The sequence below is a fragment of the Solanum stenotomum genome, chromosome 2 (genome assembly GCF_019186545.1).
Source record: "Solanum stenotomum isolate F172 chromosome 2, ASM1918654v1, whole genome shotgun sequence".
NCBI lineage: Eukaryota > Viridiplantae > Streptophyta > Magnoliopsida > Solanales > Solanaceae > Solanum > Solanum stenotomum.
The window spans coordinates 69,131,309-69,149,216 of NC_064283.1; the positions used below are offsets into that span (position 1 = coordinate 69,131,309).

The 17,908-nt window shown below is 35.4% G+C and overlaps 2 protein-coding genes across 3 annotated transcripts; both read left to right on the forward strand.

The window, feature by feature from the left end:
• The first annotated feature begins 1,571 nt into the window (after positions 1-1,571).
• LOC125854220 (pentatricopeptide repeat-containing protein At1g03100, mitochondrial) lies at positions 1,572-6,816 on the forward strand. Of its 2 annotated transcripts, none has more exons than XM_049533704.1 (2): positions 1,572-1,617; positions 3,670-6,816. In XM_049533704.1, the coding sequence occupies exon 2, from the start codon at positions 3,717-3,719 to the stop codon at positions 6,045-6,047; it is 2,331 nt and encodes a 776-aa protein (XP_049389661.1). In that variant the 5' UTR covers positions 1,572-1,617; positions 3,670-3,716; the 3' UTR covers positions 6,048-6,816. The 2 variants fall into 2 exon arrangements, with proteins under 2 accessions (XP_049389661.1, XP_049389660.1); XM_049533703.1 differs by lacking the exon at positions 1,572-1,617 and adding an exon at positions 3,490-3,587.
• Positions 6,817-6,845: 29 nt separating this feature from the next.
• On the forward strand, positions 6,846-16,887 carry LOC125856243 (G-type lectin S-receptor-like serine/threonine-protein kinase At1g11330). The gene is given in 19 exon segments (XM_049535778.1): positions 6,846-7,091; positions 8,010-8,197; positions 8,288-8,339; positions 9,272-9,392; positions 9,487-10,485; positions 10,652-10,756; positions 10,844-10,998; positions 11,065-11,149; positions 11,152-11,274; positions 11,518-11,755; positions 11,876-12,026; positions 12,299-12,595; positions 13,466-14,771; positions 15,017-15,133; positions 15,217-15,371; positions 15,439-15,649; positions 15,859-16,096; positions 16,195-16,345; positions 16,538-16,887. Coding segments are annotated over 15 exon segments (4,242 nt in total). The 5' UTR covers positions 6,846-7,091; positions 8,010-8,197; positions 8,288-8,339; positions 9,272-9,392; positions 9,487-9,878; the 3' UTR covers positions 16,841-16,887.
• Positions 16,888-17,908: the final 1,021 nt, after the last annotated feature.

Consider the following 17,908-nt stretch of genomic DNA (forward strand, 5'->3'; position numbering starts at 1 on the left):
AACAAAACAGTAAAAACTGCATTTAAATAGCAAAATCTGAAAGAAAAAAACTGCACTTAAACAGCAGAAACTGACGAAGATTAAACTGGATAAAATCTGGTGTTAGAAGTGATAATAAAAAAGGATTGAAGGGGTAATTTTGTCATTTGAATTATATATCCCATGTTATTCCACCAAAAGAGAGGGATAACTTATCCCAGTACTATTTACTAATCCTGGGATAAGAGACACTAAAGTTTTATCCCATGACTATTTTCTCTTATCCATCACACCAAACGACCCCTAAAGGTATTATTCGTGATAATGAGTTTCACTTTTGACTTCATATTCGAGATATTAAGATATGAAGTTAGGTTTTGACAATTCAAAACTTTAAAATGCACAAATCTTCTTGAAAAGGCGGAGGGTTTAAAGTATGCCAAAATTCAACTAAATTAAATTAAAGTTAAGTTGCATATCTAAAAGCAATTCTATTATTATTTACGTTAATTTTTGAATAAAAATGTACATTTCACGCTTAAAATAGTCTGATCTTTAATTTTTGTCTTTTAACAATTGAACTTATGTTTCATACGATATAAATTCTTTAGAAACAAGGGAAAATTATGCGGTTAAGCAAACTTATACTACTTAATTACTCATCATAGCTATAGTTTGCTATAATTACCACTCACGACTAACATTATACATTAATTACGCGGGCTGACTTCGAGTTTGTATAATTAGTCATAGTTGTATATGTATAATTCGTCAAAATATACAAATACATATGTATAATATACAATTATCTAATCTATATACATATACAATTCACCTCTCTCCCACTCTCTGCCTTCTCTCGCTCGCCTCTCTCCTCTCTCCCCCAATCTCGCTCGCCTCTCTCCTCCCTCTCCCAATCTCGCTTGCTATGTATACAATTGCATATGTATAATATACAATTATCTAACATATATACATATACAATTCACCTCTCTCCCCTTCTCTGCCCTCTCTCTCTCGCCTCTCTCCTCCCTCTCCCAATCTCTCTTGCCATATATACAAATATATATGTATAATATACAATTATCTAACCTATATACATATACAATTCATCTTTTTCCACTCTTTGCCCCCTCTCTCTCACCTCTCTCCACTCTCTCCCAGTCTCGCTCGCCTCTCTCCTCCATATAACATGTAGCTACGAATTGTAATTATCAAACTATAGCTATGGAGAGTAATTAGACTATTTTTGAGTGGCTATATGTGAAAGTTCCCCAATAAACAATAATCATGCCAGGACATAACTTATGAGATATTGTGATGTAAAATACAAACGTATGTCTTATGAAAAAATTCACTATTACGAGATACAAAAATTAAAGACGAGCCCAAAAATAGAACATCCTCTTGATTTTGGCCCAAAGTTATTCTCTTTGGAGAGGCCCAACATCAAGTTTATGTTACACCGTCACAGTCTTCTTTCTTCGTCTCCGGCGAACTTTGCTTCTCTCCGACCAAAAAAAAATCGACTTGTGAGTCCCTTTTTCTCTTTTGGCCTAATTCCCCAACCCCCAATGAGTTGTTTATCAGTATTCTGAAAGTGGAAAATGAAAAAAAGAAAAAAAAATGCCTTAAAAGGTGCGGTTTTGCTCATTATATTGTTGATTTTCAGCATGTTTTTTAGTGGTAAAACAAGAATCTGTGAACTCAGGATTTTTCCCTTATGGGTCTTTTTGTTACTGCATAAAGAAAGAAATCAGCTTCAGTTTCTGATTCCCCCCCCAATTAATATACATTATTATTAGCTAATTGGATGGTCATCCAAGTTATACTGTATATATCTACGAGGTAGGGGTAAGGTATGCGTATATTTTCCTCTTTTTCCCCAACCCCATTTGTGGGATTATACTGGGTTGGGTATGTATTCAAGTTATGAAAATTACTCAGTAAAAACACTCATGTTTTGCCTAGTATATGACAAAATCATTGTTTTCTATCACTGGAAAAGCACTTCCTCTGTTTGTTTAGTGCTCAGTTGTTACTGTTATTGGAGTTGCTAATGATATTGGGGAACAATTTGGGTTATGATGCTTGTTGGTGTCTGGCTTTCTTTCTTAAGCTATGGTATTCTTTCGCTTGCTGTCAACACTCAGCCAGACTGTGCTGTCATTGGCTTACTGGGTTGTGGGTTGTTGAATATTTCTTTGGATTTTTTCGCCTTCTTTTTTCGATTTCAAGTTCTTATCTTATAGACGGCCGTAGAGGTTTTAGTTGCTAAGTTGTGGATGTCTGAATTGACATGTGATACAGAAACACTGATCTATTGTGAATGCGGATATTGAGTTGATTGGTGATAATAAAGTTAATTTTATGTCTATCTTCCTTCTATCTAGTTTTAAGTTATGGGATTTGCTGACAGCATATTCCATTGTGCCATTGGATTAGACACAAATTCTTTTCTATCTTTACTCAAATCTGTATCTGGTTTTTCATACTGTAGCTTTGAACCCCAGAACCATGTGTGTTTGATTGTGAGGGGGATGTGACCTGAGGAAATGCATGTGACATGAATTCTTCGGTTAATTACTGTTGTACGATTTCATGTTCAGTTTGGCTTAGATAGATAATTTGTTTTCATCGTCTTGGAATAGGTAGCTGAGAGATTAGCAAGCTGTTCCGCAGGAGTGATTTTGTGGGATATTGAGAAAATGTACTTTTCCGGAATGAGTAATTTGGTGGGATAATTGGCAAAATATGAGTGATTTTGTTGTTGCAGAAGGAACAAAAGCGACTTTACTGAATAATTTTTCCATAATTTGAGTGACCATCCATGTAATTAACACTAGTCAGTATTCTGAGATATCCTTAATAGATAAGGAAGAAAACAAGGAGTTTAAGGACATAAAGGTGTAATCTTTGTCATTATATTGCGGGTTTTCAACATACTCCTAATAGTAACACTAATTCTGAATTGGGGTTGTCATAGTCACTGACTATTATCACTGCATAAAGAAAGAATCGAGATGCTTATTTATGAGTTTTTTTCACAAGTTAATTTTGTATTCTTATTTACTTCCCATGTTAGTTACTCTCAAACCTTCTAAATATAAGAAGAAAAAGGAGAAATAGTCTATATAAAGGTCTCTTATTAATCAATTTATTGCGCAAACTTTTAGCATGCCTCTTAGTGGTAAAACCTGAACTATGAATTGGAGCTCGGTGTCTGCTTTCACTGCATAAAGAAATTAACTCCAATTTGTATGATTCATCATGATATTTTTTACAAGTTAATATGTGTTTTTATTTGGTTCCTATGTTAATCTGTTTACTGATATTCTTTTTATATAAAAGAAGAAGAAAAGAGTAATGCCATAAAAAGTGCAATATTTATCATTCTATTGCAAGTTTTAGCCGCTTAAATTGAAATCAACTCATATAGCATCCTTTCAATTATTCATAGTGAAATAGGGGATTCGTCCTATTTCAAAAAAAATTATTCATAGTGATTCATACAACCAAATTCAATTTCTCGGCATCAAACTGTAGCATCTGAAATCCATGAATTCAAAATAGCTCTTATATCTGTGTGAGTGTTGTCCATTCCTGAGGTAAGCAGAAAACTTGGTAAAATATTTTTTACAAATGAAAAAGAACTTAATAACTAATCTCTAATATTATTTCCTTTGTCAGCCAACATTCAGCATGAAATAAAGAGCTAGAAATGCTACTTGGAGAAAATGATCACTCTCCAGAAGTTGAACTTTAGGATGACAGCTTTCCCTTATTCTTTGCTTCGGTTGTTTGCTGTCAATGGTGATTATGTAGTTTTCAGACACACAAGTCAGTCTGATTGGAGTAGTAAGAATGTCAATCGGTCTGTTGGCTTTTTTGGGGGTAACATAGAGATTCAGGGTGGAGTCGACCGCACTGTGTTTGCTCAGACTGCTCCATTTTCTACCATTGCTGGGACAATCCTTGTCCAGGCTCAAGACCTTGGTAAAATGTCTGAAGAGTTAGAAAATGATATTGATGAAAATAAACTTGATGATGCATGGACTGTGTATGAGAGGCACATGCAAATGGAAGGGTTTCCTAGAAAATCAATTGTTAATAAACTTCTAGCAGCCAGTGCTGAAAGCTCAGATCTTGGACAGCTGGACAGGGCTTATGGCTTGGTTGAACAAGCATTTGAGAAGAACAAGCATGACTTGCTTGAGAAGAATACTCTTATATATCTCTCTTTAGCTTTTGCCAAATGTGGATCACCTATTCCCGCATCTACTCTTTTAAGGAAGCTTGTGGAAACAGAGAAGTATCCACCTGTGAGTGCGTGGTCTGCAATCCTGGCTTATATGTCACAGACCTCTACTGGATCCTACCTTGCTGTTGAATTGGTCCTGGAAATAGGTTACTTATTCCAGGACGGAAGAGTTGATCCCCGTAAAAAGAGCAACGAATTTCTGCTTTTCATGAAGCCCAATGCTACTTGTTTCAACATTGCTTTAGCTGGATGTCTTCTGTTTGGAACCACTAGAAAAGCAGAGCAGCTCCTCGACATGATGCCTCGAATCAACTTGAAAGCTGATGCTACTTTACAAATCATAATGGCTCATATTTATGAGAAGAATGGACGAAAGGAGGAGCTCAAGAAGCTTAAGAGAGACATGGAAGAGGCCCCTAATGTGACGGAGATCCAGTTTCGTCAGTTCTATAATTGTTTGCTTTCATGCTTTCTGAAGTTTGGAGATCTTGAATCTACATCCCACATGGTTCTAGAAATGCTTCGCAAGGCAGAGAAAGCTAAAAATTCTCTTGGTATAGCTAGTTTGCTTCTTGAGGTTTCTAGAAGTGGCGATACATTGTGTTCAAATGTTCTTCCCGAGGATGCCCATCATCGAAAGCCAGATGAATCAGAAAGTTTGGTATCATATGAAGATCTCTGTAGGGACAGAAAGTTTTCAAAACTGCAAACCATTGCTAAAAACTTACTTGATGTCTTGGTAATTAAGTTGCAGAAGCAAATTGAATTTATTACAACTGAAGATGGTATTCTCCAGCCTACTGAGAAATTATATGTTAAATTGGTAAAGGCTTTCTTAGAAGCTGGGAGAACAAAAGATCTTGCAGAATTTCTAATTAAGGCAGAGAAAGAAGATTCTCCAGTTTCAGTTGATGATTCTGCCTTGGTTCATGTGATAAACTCTTGTATTTCACTTGGATGGTTAGATCAGGCACATGACCTTCTGGATGAAATGCGATTGGCTGGTGTTAGAACTGGTTCTTCTGTTTATGCATCTCTTTTGAAAGCATACTGTAAAGAGAATCGAGCGGGGGAAGTTGCATCACTGCTTAGAGATGCTCGTAAAGCTGGGATTCAGATAGATGCAAGCTGTTATGAAGTATTGATCCAGTCCAGGGTGATACAGAAGGACTCTCAAGGGGCCCTTGACCTGTTCAAGGAGATGAAAGAGGCTAAGATACCAAGAGCTGGCCATCAAGAATTTGAGAAATTGGTGAAAGGGTCTGCAGAAGGAGGTGAAGCTAGTTTAATGGTGACGCTTTTGCATGAAATCAAGGAAGGGCAAAAAGTAGATTATGGAGTTCATGATTGGAATAATGTAATTCACTTCTTCTGCAAAAAGAGGTTGATGCAAGATGCCGAAAAGGCTTTTAAGAAGATGAGGAGTTTGGGCCATTCTCCAAATGCACAAACTTTTCATTCTCTGGTCACAGGTTATGCTGCCATTGGTGGAAAATATGTCGAGGTGACGGAACTATGGGGTGAAATGAAGTCTCTTGCTTTTTCTAGTGGAATGAAGTTTGATCAGGAACTGTTAGATGCTGTGCTTTATACATTTGTTAGAGGTGGTTTTTTTGTTCGAGCAATTGAAGTCGTAGAGATGATGGAGAAAGGTAATATGTTTATTGACAAGTATAAATATCGCACCCTCTTCTTAAAATACCACAAAACACTCTACAAGGGGAAGCCTCCAAAATTCCAGTCAGAATCTCAGATGAAAAAGAGAGAGGCAGCATTGAATTTTAAGAGATGGGCTGGGTTATGCTGAAGATTCATAGTCTATAGCCTCAAGTATATTACCCTTCAATACTGGAACTTGTTGCTCTGATAGTTCCTAAATGAGTTGACAGTGAAATGAATGGATCTCCATGTTGATCCAAATGTTTTCGACCATCACTTGATGCTAGCAGATCAAGACATTTCCATGGATTTCATTCTTATTAATTTCTGATCATTCAGTTCCTTATCATCATAAATGCCTTGCAAAATAAGTCATATTGATGAGATGCATCATGCTTTCTCTGTGTGTGCTTTTAAGGAAACATATAATGGCTGATTTTTTTGAAGGTCAGTCTCCATTGCTTATAATACTGTGCTGTCCTCAACATAGTATCCATTATGAGTAAAGTTGTGCCTGAAGATCATCCATTTATTTGTGCTCTGGAATGATTTTGAGAGGTTCAGGGTGAAGCATTTATTTTGCTTTACAATAAGAAATTCATCCATTTAATGTATGGAGGCATTAATCTTCTATTGAATGGCTTAACACCTTAGGTGCCTGCATTATTCAACATCCAAAAGAAGGTTTTAGTTTCTGCTAAAGCGGTGTATATAATTGCACCGTGACAGACCTGCTACTCATCACGATTCCTTTAAGGGAACCTTCAACATATACGCAAAATTGCTGAAATGAAGTATTTCGGGGAGATAATTTTGCAAGCACTAATTTTCTTTTTGATAAAGGTAAAGTTGTATTCCTCAGCAATGAAGGTATGCTGGCAACCGCCAAAAAGATTTACATCACTGACCCAAATAAACCAACTAAAGAGAGCTGCTACTAAACTTGTAAAGAAGAAAAAAAAAATTATAATCTGTCCAGCATCCTCTATACCCTCCTCTTTACACCATAAAAAGAAAGTCTTCATACAACGCCATTTGATCTTTTGCACTGATTCTGCAGTATTTTCTAGACACCTCTTGTTTCTTTCTCTCCAAATAGTCCATCATATACAGGAGGGTATCATGTTCCACCATTTCTTCTGGCTCTTACTCCCCCACCCAGCAACTAAGAAGGTCTGCAGTGTACTGACAGGTAAATCTCTCGAACCTCATTACTGCTGGAAACTCTATTTGTCCGTAGTGGTTTATATAACGACTTTCCCATTACTTTAACAAGAAAGATTAAAGACCTTCAGGTTTAGATGTTAACATCCTATGTGTACTGAAAACAATTATTGATATCAAAACAATGATCCTTAGTAGGTAACATTTACATTGAAGAGTTTATGTCAAAAGCTAAAAGAGCAGATTTTTATTGTAAGCGTAAAAGTTTGATGGTTACTTTGCTACTGAAAATTGAGAGGAGCCATCTGAATATCAACAGAAGAAAGCTCAGACTTAGAGTGTGGGATGGGATACAATTAATTAGTTTATTGTTGATTAATAGATTTTGAAATTATTGCCCTTGAGAATAGCAGTAGAGAGAGGCCTAGGGCTTTGTTCTAGTGGTAAGAGCTTAGTGCACGTCACAGGTTCGATATTTAAGTGGAAAAGGGTAGAATGGCGGGCTCATTATCACCAAGTTTCAAACTGTGCACCATTGGCTCTCAGGATTTCTTGGTTATAAGAAACAAACAAAAAAATGGCATAAGAGAGACATTTGCTCAATTGTTAGTTCATTGCTTTTTGGGTTAATCAATTTTCTTGTGGGTTTCTAATATTGGTTTCAATGTCAAACAAATTGGGTCAAAACAAAACAAAAAAAAGACCTTTTTGCTTCATAGTTTTCAACGAACTAAACTCCACAAAAATCCAGCATAGCTTCTAATTTGAGCACAAGTGTACTGATTCTGGTGACTTTTGATTAAATAATGAGTATTATGAGAATGTAAGTAAGACTGACAGATTTGAAAACTTTGAGCCTTATAATTTTAACATGGAAACTTCCTGCTGATAATTGTCGCTTCCTCATTCACCTGTCTACATCTTGTTTATCTTCTATTGCTTTCAGCTTATTTCTTCGAGGGTCTATGGGGTGAGTCGTTTCTTTGCCATTCCTTAAGTCAAGAGGAGAAATCGTTGCAAAAAATGGAAGAAAGAGCTGCCTTGGCTAAGATAACTCACTGAATCATGAGGATTTCCTGCAATATGTCAAGTAGATTTCTCACTTGACTTGAGCACTCTTGGCCTTGTTCTTCGGTGTGTTTCTAAAGCTTTATGTCTTATCAGAATCATTTATGATCCTATCGAAAATATTTAAGATTTAGTTCCATCTATGGTTTTCTGCAGGTAAGACAGTTCGAAACATGATGGCATTGAGAAGATATTGTGAGACGAAGTGGTTAAACATCAAACTGGAATTTGATTTCTCCTAATTGATGTGTAATATGTGTGCACTATTCTAGCTTAGATGGATTCTGTAGTCTAGTTAAACTTTTCCTCCCACACATGTTATGTAAGAATAAGTTCGCTATTTACTTGTTGATTTTTGAGTTTTGTACTATGAAGGTGATGGATTTTTGTGATGTATTATCTTTATTATAAGTTTGTCATTTTTAGTAAATGTGATTGTACCATATGATGTGCACACATGTTTCATCGGAATTCAGAGCGAAAGGAAAAGGATCCTTATTACTACACCAGTAACTACATCACCACTCATGGGTGTGGTTAGTCTAGCCAATGAGTTTCAGATACTAAATGTCTAAAGAGAAAAAACTGTAAAATCCTTTTCTTGCAATCATTATGGTTGTATGGGAACCCAAAACCAAACATTTTACATGTTTTGGTATAGCCATCATTGTTTACTTCAGTGTTTTGTTCTAGGGTTGTGAAGGGAAAGAAATCGGATTTATCGTGTGACAAAAGAAGAGAAAACTGTAGTTTGTACAGTAGAAATTTTGAAGTCTTTATAGTATGAACTGAAAACTGTAGTTTGAACTTTGAAATGAGTCTTGTCCTCATTTCTAAGACTGAAATTTTGAAGTCTTTATAGTATGAACTGATTTTTATTGGCCTGAAAGTCTGATTGAGAATGACATGTGTGGCCTAACATGTTTTTGCTAGTTCTGTGGGGTTGACAAAATGGTTTTGTAGTGGACTTTGACAATTTGGAAGCTTATAATAGTTAACTTTGACTACTTATTGTGCTTTGTTACATATAGTTGGGTAATAGGAAGAGTATTAGAAAACCAAAAAAGATGACCACTAGCAGCAGAAATGTGCAGCATTTTGTTCATGTAATTCTTGTTATTCTTCATTGTTTTAATACAGGATTTTGCACAGAAGTAGATAGCATTACCAGCACTCTATCTCTGAGGGATCCTGGGATTTTATCATCTCCAGGAGGTGTCTTGAAGTTGGGATTTTTCAGTCCTCTAAACAGCTCTAACAGGTATGTTGGTATTTGGTACAATTTTTCTGAAACGATTGTCATTTGGGTGGCTAATAGGGACAAACCTTTAAGAGATTCTTCTGGGGTTGTCAAGATATCTGGTGATGGAAATATCGTCATTATGAACGGGGAGGAGGAGATTCTTTGGTCATCAAATGTTTCAACCTCTCAGGTAAACTCAATTGCCCTTCTCCAAGATTCTGGGAACTTTGTTCTTGTAGATCATCTGAACAATGGGAGCACAATATGGCAGAGTTTTGAACATCCTTCTGATTCAATTGTCCCTAAAATGAGATTAAGTGAAAACACAAGGACAGGGGAGAGGGTAGAAGTAAAATCTTGGAGAAGCCCTTGGGATCCTAATTTCGGAAACTTTTCTTTAGGAATGAATTCTGGATTCATTCCTCAGGTGTATATCTGGAAAGGTAGTCTCCCTATTGGCGAAGTGGTCAATGGAATGGCCAGATCTTTATCGGAGTGCAGGGTATGTATTCTGTGTCGTCTGATGGATTCAATGTAGTGAACGATCGCGAAGGTACTGTATACCTTACTGGCCCTGGTGATTTTGATTTCTTAACGAAATTTATCTTGGATTGGAAAGGGAACTTGGTTCAATCATATTGGGATGTGAATGAGACAAACTGGAAGATAATATGGTCAGCTCCCAATAACGATTGTGAAGTTTATGGAACATGTGGTCCATTTGGGAGCTGCAATCATTTGAAGTTGCCGATCTGTTCTTGTCTGAAAGGTTTCGAGCCAAAGCACAGGGAAGAATGGGAAAAGGGGAATTGGACTAGTGGTTGTGTTAGGAGGAAAGGTTTGCAATGTGAAGTAAGGAATAACTCAGGGGATTCAAGTAAAGAAGACGGATTTCTAAAGATAGGGTCAATAAAGTTGCCTGATTTTGCAGAAAGGTCATCGACTAGAGAAGACCAATGTAGAAGCCAATGCTTGGGAAATTGTTCCTGCATAGCGTATGCATATGACTCAGGTATTGGCTGTATATTGTGGAGTAACAACTTGATTGATATTCAGCAGTTCCAAAGCTCGGGGAAAGATCTTTATATTCGTGTGGCACATTCTGAGCTTGGTATGTATAGTGGTGTTGAATAGAAGACTCTTTATCTACCCAGAATAGCTTAATCAGTCATTTGAGATATCATAAACTTAATTGAATTCCATATATATACATTAAGTAGCTTATTTCTGTAGAGAACTGATATTTGTTCACCTTTTGTGATTGCTCTACATTGCAGATCATCATAAAGACATAAAGAAAATTGTGATTCCAGTAATCCTTGGTTTTCTAACACTCTGTGTTTGTCTGTTCCTTTGCTGTAAAAGGATGGCCAGACGTAGAGGTAAAACAGGCAATAAAGTTTTCGTATTATACATTTAGAAGCACTTTGTTAGCTATAGTAGTTAACTTGTATCCCTGCTGATATTAGGAGTAAAAAGGAAGAAGATAAATTTACTTGGTGACAGAAGTGCAGTTCATATGGAAGAGTTACCAGTCTTCAGCCTCGATACGCTTGCAAATGCAACATCCCAATTCCATGAGGATAAGAAGCTTGGTCAGGGCGGTTTTGGTCCAGTTTACATGGTACAATTTTCTTCTCTCTCGATCACTTTTCAAATTTCAATTGCTGAAATTGCTGATTCCTTGTAGGGAAAATTGGAAGATGGGAAAGAAATAGCAGTCAAGAGGCTTTCAAAAGCCTCGGGACAAGGGTTGGAAGAGTTCATGAATGAAGTGTGGTGATCTCTAAAGTCCAACATCGAAACCTTGTTAGACTTTTGGGGTGTTGCATTGATAAAGAGGAGAAGATGTTGATTTATGAATATATGCCCAAGAAAAGCTTGGATGTGTTTCTCTTTGGTTAGTCTTTACATTTAATAAGCATTTTACTTCTCATATGCAGTTCTTTGCTACTCCACATCTATGTTGTTCGGACTCTTCAATAATGTCGATGGATGCTTATTAGATCCTCCAAAAGTACTGCACTTTTGGAGGATCCGACACGAGAACATCAACAGTTTTGGGGAGTCTGAGCAACATTGCTCCACATTTCTTCTGAAGCAAAGTTAATCCCTTCTCCATTCATATTTAACAAACATCTAGATGAAGGACACCGAAGCATTTTGGATTGGAGAAAACGTTCCACTATAATCGAAGGGGTTGGTCGAGGACTCCTTTATCTTCACAGAGATTCAAGATTGAAGATAATTCATAGAGATCTGAAGCCAAGTAACATTTTGCTCGATAATGACTTCAATCCAAAGATTTCAGATTTTGGAATGGCTAGGATTTTCGGATCTGACCAAGATCAAGCAGACACAAGGAGAGTAGTTGGAACTTAGTAAGTGGACATTGATCTATATATACCATAGCTTTACATAGTTTTCTCCCGTAAAAAAACCATATCATACATATTTATTAACTAATCATTTGTTACACGAACGTGCTGACATTTTTACAGTGGATACATGGCCCCAGAATATGCAATGAAAGGAAGATTCTCTGAGAAATCGGACGTTTTCAGCTTTGGAGTTCTAGTGTTAGAGATCATCAGTCGCCGAAAAAGTACAAGTTCTTGGAATGAGACATCCTCTTTTAGCCTTTTCGGATATGTAAGATTCCCTTTATATGCTACTATGCAAATACAAAAAATGCTCATACTGCAAAAACTATATAGTCAAACATTTCTACATCAACATCGTTTGTCCTGATATTTTTTGGTTGCTATAGTGAAATGTTGTTATAGAGAACATATAGCAACATGTTGTTATAGAGAGTTCGATTGTGTACCTTATATTTTTACATCATGATGGTAGAATTACTTTTGCTGTCACTGTGTTTTATGCATCAATAAGTTTGATGATCAACTTTTCACTGTTTTCAGGCATGGATGTTATGGAAAGAACAAGATTTATTAACTTTTATCGATCCATTCATATTGAACACGAGCTCGGAAATGGAGATCAGAAAATGCATACAGATTGGTTTACTATGTGTTCAAGAATTTGCTGAAGACAGGCCAAGTATTTCATCTGTTCTTGCTATGCTTACCAGTGAAACTACAAGTCTTCCTGCACCATCACAACCTGCGTTTACTGAAAGACATGATTGTATCTTCAAAATGTGCAATGAAACTAATTGTACTTTGAACAATATCAGTATCACAAACATAACTGGTAGATGACATGAGTCTATGAATTTTTATTTTTTTTAAAGATATATGCTTAATTATCATTGTACATGATCCATTTATCTCAATTTGTATGATATCTTTGTCATTCATTTTTCGATTACATGTTGAATCAAATATCGTAATCCACAAGTGTAATGTGTGTTTGCAAATGTTATTCGTATAATAGCGAATCAAGTTATGCAACAAATGCAAGTCACAGAATATATTATATCTCAATATGGTGGAATAAAATGAAAAAAACACTTAGGTTTAATGTCAATTTGTGCAACAATACATTTTTCATTTCACTAGGTGCATTATTAGTTGACAAGCATGTTGACGATGAGGTGCTAGCTTATTGTCAAGGTCCCCACTCAATTCTCACACTAACGTGGCTTTTGGATTTTCACTCATTTTACTTTTTCGAAATAGTTTAAATATATCAATCATTATATTTTTGGTCTAAGGCTGAGTTAAGCTTAGATGTCATATCTTTACATCAATACCCATTTTATTTTATTTTCTTCTTCTTTTTTCAATGAGCATTTAATAATTTAAGGAAAAGAAATGTGTTATTTCAACCAAGTTAAAACTTGTCAATTCACAATGTTATTTCAGGAACATGCTACACAATGATAGTGATGGGAGAAAAGACTTATATTGTCAGCGTATAGTAATTAAACTCTACATTTTGCATTATTCGTTTTTAACTGTCAATTTTTCCATTGGCCTAAAAGTCTCTGATTGAGAATGATATGTGGTTTGTGATATTTCTAAAGGGTCAACAAATTAAAAATCCTATTTGGCTGCTTGTGCTATTAGACTTTGACAACATATTGTGCTTTTGTTCATATAGTGTGGTAATAAGAAAAGTCTTAGAAAACCAAAAAGATGAGCAACAGCAGCAGCAGAAGAAGAAATTTGCAATATTTTGTTCATATAATTCTTGTTATTCTTCGTTTTATCGATACAGGATTATGCAGTGAAGTGGATAACATTACCAGCATTCAATCTCTGAGAGATCCTGGAATTTTATCGTCTCCAGGAGGCGTATTCAAGTTAGGATTTTTCAGTCCTCAAAACAGTACTAATAGGTATGTTGGTATTTGGTACAATTTTTCTGTAACAACTGTCATTTGGGTGGCTAATAGGGATAAACCTTTAAGAGATTCTTCTGGTGTTGTAAAGATATCTCATGATGGAAATGTCGTTATAACGAATGGAGAGGAGGAGATTCTTTGGTCATCAAATGTTTCAACTTCTCAGGTAAACTCAATGGGCCTTCTCCAAGATTCTGGGAACTTTGTACTCGTAGATCATCGAAACAATATGAGCACAATATGGCAGAGTTTTGAACATCCTTCTGATTCAACTATTCCTAGAATGAGAATAAGTGAAAATACAAGGACAGGGGAGGTGGTAGAAGCAAGATCTTGGAGAAGTCCTTCGGATCCTAATATCGGAGACTTTTCTTTAAGAATGAACTCTGGAGTCATTCCTCAGGTGTATATATGGAAAGGAAACCGTCCCTATTGGCGAACTGGTCAATGGAATGGACAGATCTTTATAGGAGTGCAGAATATGTATGCTGTGGTATCTGATGGATTTAATGTAGTGAATGATCGCGAAGGTACTGTATATTTTACTGGACCTATTCGTGATAATTTTTTAAGGATATTAGTCTTGGATTGGAGAGGGAACTTGGTTCAATCATATTGGAATGTGACTGAGACAAACTGGAATATAATATGGTCAGCTCCCAGTAACGATTGTGAAGTTTATGGAACGTGTGGTTCATTTGGGAGCTGCAATCATTTGGAGTCGCCGGTCTGTTCTTGTCTGAAAGGTTTCGAGCCAAAGCATAGGGAAGAATGGGAAAAGGGGAATTGGACTAGTGGTTGTGTTAGGAGGAGTGCTTTGCAATGTGAAGTTAAGAATAACACCGCGAATTCAAGTAAAGAAGACGGATTTCTAAAGATGGAGTTGATGAAATTGCCTGATTTTGCTGAAAGGTCATCTCTTACAGAAGACTTATGTAGAAGCCAATGCTTGGGGAATTGTTTCTGCATAGGGTATGCATTTGATTCAGGTATAGGCTGTATGTCGTGGAGTGAAATGATTGACATTCAGCAGTTCCAAAGCTCGGGGAAAGATCTCTTTATTCACGTGGCACATTCAGAGCTTGGTAAGTATTCTGGTACTGAATAAAAAACTCATTGTCAGTCATTTGAGATAGACATAATGCATAAACGTGCCCTTTTACTTGGCCTCAACTCACATCTATGCTCTCATGCACACTCCAAGTTAGATGGCATGGATGTCAGCAAAGGCCAAGTCAAAAGATACGTTTATGTATTATGCCTTTGAGATATGCTCGACTTAATTGAATTCCATGTATTCTGTAAAGAACTGATTTTTGTTCACCTTTAGTGTTTTCTGCAGATCATGGTAAAGACATAAAGAAAATCGTAATTCCAGTAATCGTTGGCTCTCTTACACTATGTGTTTGTCTATTCCTTTGCTATATAATGGTGATCAGACGTAGAGGTAAACGTGCTATTAAGTTTTTGTATTATACATTTAGAAGCACTTTGTTCGCTATAGTTAACTTGTATTCCTGCTGATATTAGGAGTGAAAAGAGAGGAGGTAGCTTTACTTGGTAACAAAAGTTCAGTTAATATGGAAGAATTGCCAGTCTTCAGCCTCGATACGATTGCAAATGCAACATCCCAATTCAATGAGGATAATAAGCTTGGTCAGGGCGGTTTTGGTCCAGTTTACAAGGTACGAGTTTCATCTCTCTCGATCACTTCCCATATTTCAAGTTACTGATATTGGTGATTCCTTGTAGGGGAAATTGGAAGATGGGAAAGAAATAGCTGTCAAGAGGCTTTCAAAAGCCTCGAAACAAGGGCTAGAGGAGTTCATGAATGAAGTGTTGGTGATCTCGAAAGTCCAACATAGAAACCTTGTTAGACTGTGTGGATGTTGTGTTGATAAAGAGGAGAAGATGCTGATTTATGAATATATGCCAAAGAAAAGCTTAGATGTGTTTCTCTTTGGTTAGTCCTTGTTACTTCTCATCTGCATTACTCCACGTCTATGTTGCTAGGACTCTTCAATAATGTTGATGGATGCTTGCTAGATCCTCCAAAAGCACTGCATTTTTGGAGGATCCGGCATGAGTACATCAGCATTCTGAGCAACATTACTCCACATTTCTTCTGATCCTTTTGTTTAAATTCTGCATTCATATTTGACAAACATCTAGATGAAGGACATCGAGACGTTTTGGATTGGACAAAACGTTCCATTATAATCGAAGGAGTTGGTCGAGGACTCCTTTATCTACACAGAGATTCAAGATTGAAGATAATTCATAGAGATCTAAAGCCAAGTAACATCTTGCTCGATAATAACTTCAATCCAAAGATCTCAGATTTTGGCATGGCTAGGATTTTCGGATCTGATCAAGATCAAGCAGACACAATGAGAGTAGTTGGTACTTAGTAAGTGATCATTTATCTATATACAATACCATAACTTTGCATAATTTTCCACCATATTAACCAACTAAACTACTCGAATCGTACTGACATTTTTACAGTGGATACATGGCCCCCGAATATGCAATGGTAGGAAGATTCTCAGAGAAATCCGATGTTTTCAGCTTTGGAGTTCTAGTCTTAGAGATCATAAGTGGTCGAAAAAGTACAAGTTCTTGGACTGAAACATCCTCTTTGAGCCTTTTGGGATATGTAAGACTCCTCTTATAGTTGCTATAGCGAAATGTTTGTTATAATAAAGAACGTATAATATAACATAACCAAAAAAGAACTTGGCTGTTATATAATGAAATGTTATTATAAAGGACGACTGTTATTAAGAGATCTGACTGACTATAGGTACCTTATATTTAGTTTGATGATCTAACTTTTCATTGTTTTCAGGCATGGAAGTTATGGAAAGAAGAAGATTTATCAACTTTTATCGATCCGTTTATATTGAATACGAGCTCGGAAATGGAGATCAGAAAATGCATACAGATTGGTTTACTATGTGTTCAAGAATTTGCTGAAGACAGGCCAAGTATTTCATCTGTTCTTGTTATGCTTACTAGTGAAAGTACAAGTCTTCCAGCACCATCACAACCTGCTTTTACTGAAAGAAGACACTTCAGAATGTGCAATGAAAATAGAGAAACTAAGTTTACTTTGAACGAAATGAGTATAACAAACCTTACTGGTAGATAACATGAGCATATATAATTACTTTTTTAAGATTTGCACAATTGTTAGTTGTTATAGTATGATCTCTCAATTTGTATGATACCTTTTTTAATTCTAATATGTTCCAAAATGTTTGACAATATTGGGTTTGTGTAAAGCACGGAGTCATACATTTGTTGTAAACACCGAATATAAGTAAGTTTTAACAAAAACAGAACAATAAGTTTTAACAAAAATAGAACAATATTAAAACCTAAGGAATTGATTTTATCATCCAATGATAGCTAAGATGTATTTTTTTTCCTTTACTAAATTGTATTTTGCTTACTAAACTTTTTCAAGTGTGAATGGTGTGACAACGAGCAAATAACAAACAAAAATTTAGTCATTTCATCTCATATATTGTGGAATGTGTGTTTATATGAATTTTAAATGTTTTATTTTGTGTTTTAATAATAAACTATCCAATTATTTTCACTATGTATATTTAGTAATTTTATTTCAATTTATTTATGGTACTTTCATTTTTAGTATATTATATATATAAATTATTTTTAAAATAGTGTTATAAATTATAATAATTAACGATTTTAAATATTTTTAAAACATATTAAAAGTTTGATCGACCCTCGAAATTTTACATATGTGACATAAATTGGGACCGATAGAGTAACATATATTATTTTAAAATTACATAAAAAAAATATTGTAAATCACAATAATTAATAATTTTTAATATTTAAAAATCAAACAACTTCATAAATTGAGACAAATAGGGTAACATATATTGGGCTGCTTATGATCAGTTAAAGAATACTCCGATTAGTTCTTCTACTTTATTTTCCTCTATTTTTGTTTAGTACATTCTCCTCTTTAATTTATTTATCTTACTTTTCTTTTTAATACGTTATATATATATATATATATATATATATATATATATATATATATTACTTTCCTTTTTAATATGTTATATATTTAAAAATTACAAAAAGTAGTATTATAATATATATATATATATATTATAAAACACAATAGTTAACAACTTAGAATATTTAATAAACATACTAAAAGTTTGGTTGACTCTCGAAA

What these genes read in the sequence shown, in the direction of transcription:
- LOC125854220 (XM_049533704.1), top strand. Translation starts at nt 3,717, where the DNA reads ATGATCACTCTCCAGAAGTTGAACTTTAGGATGACAGCTTTCCCTTAT.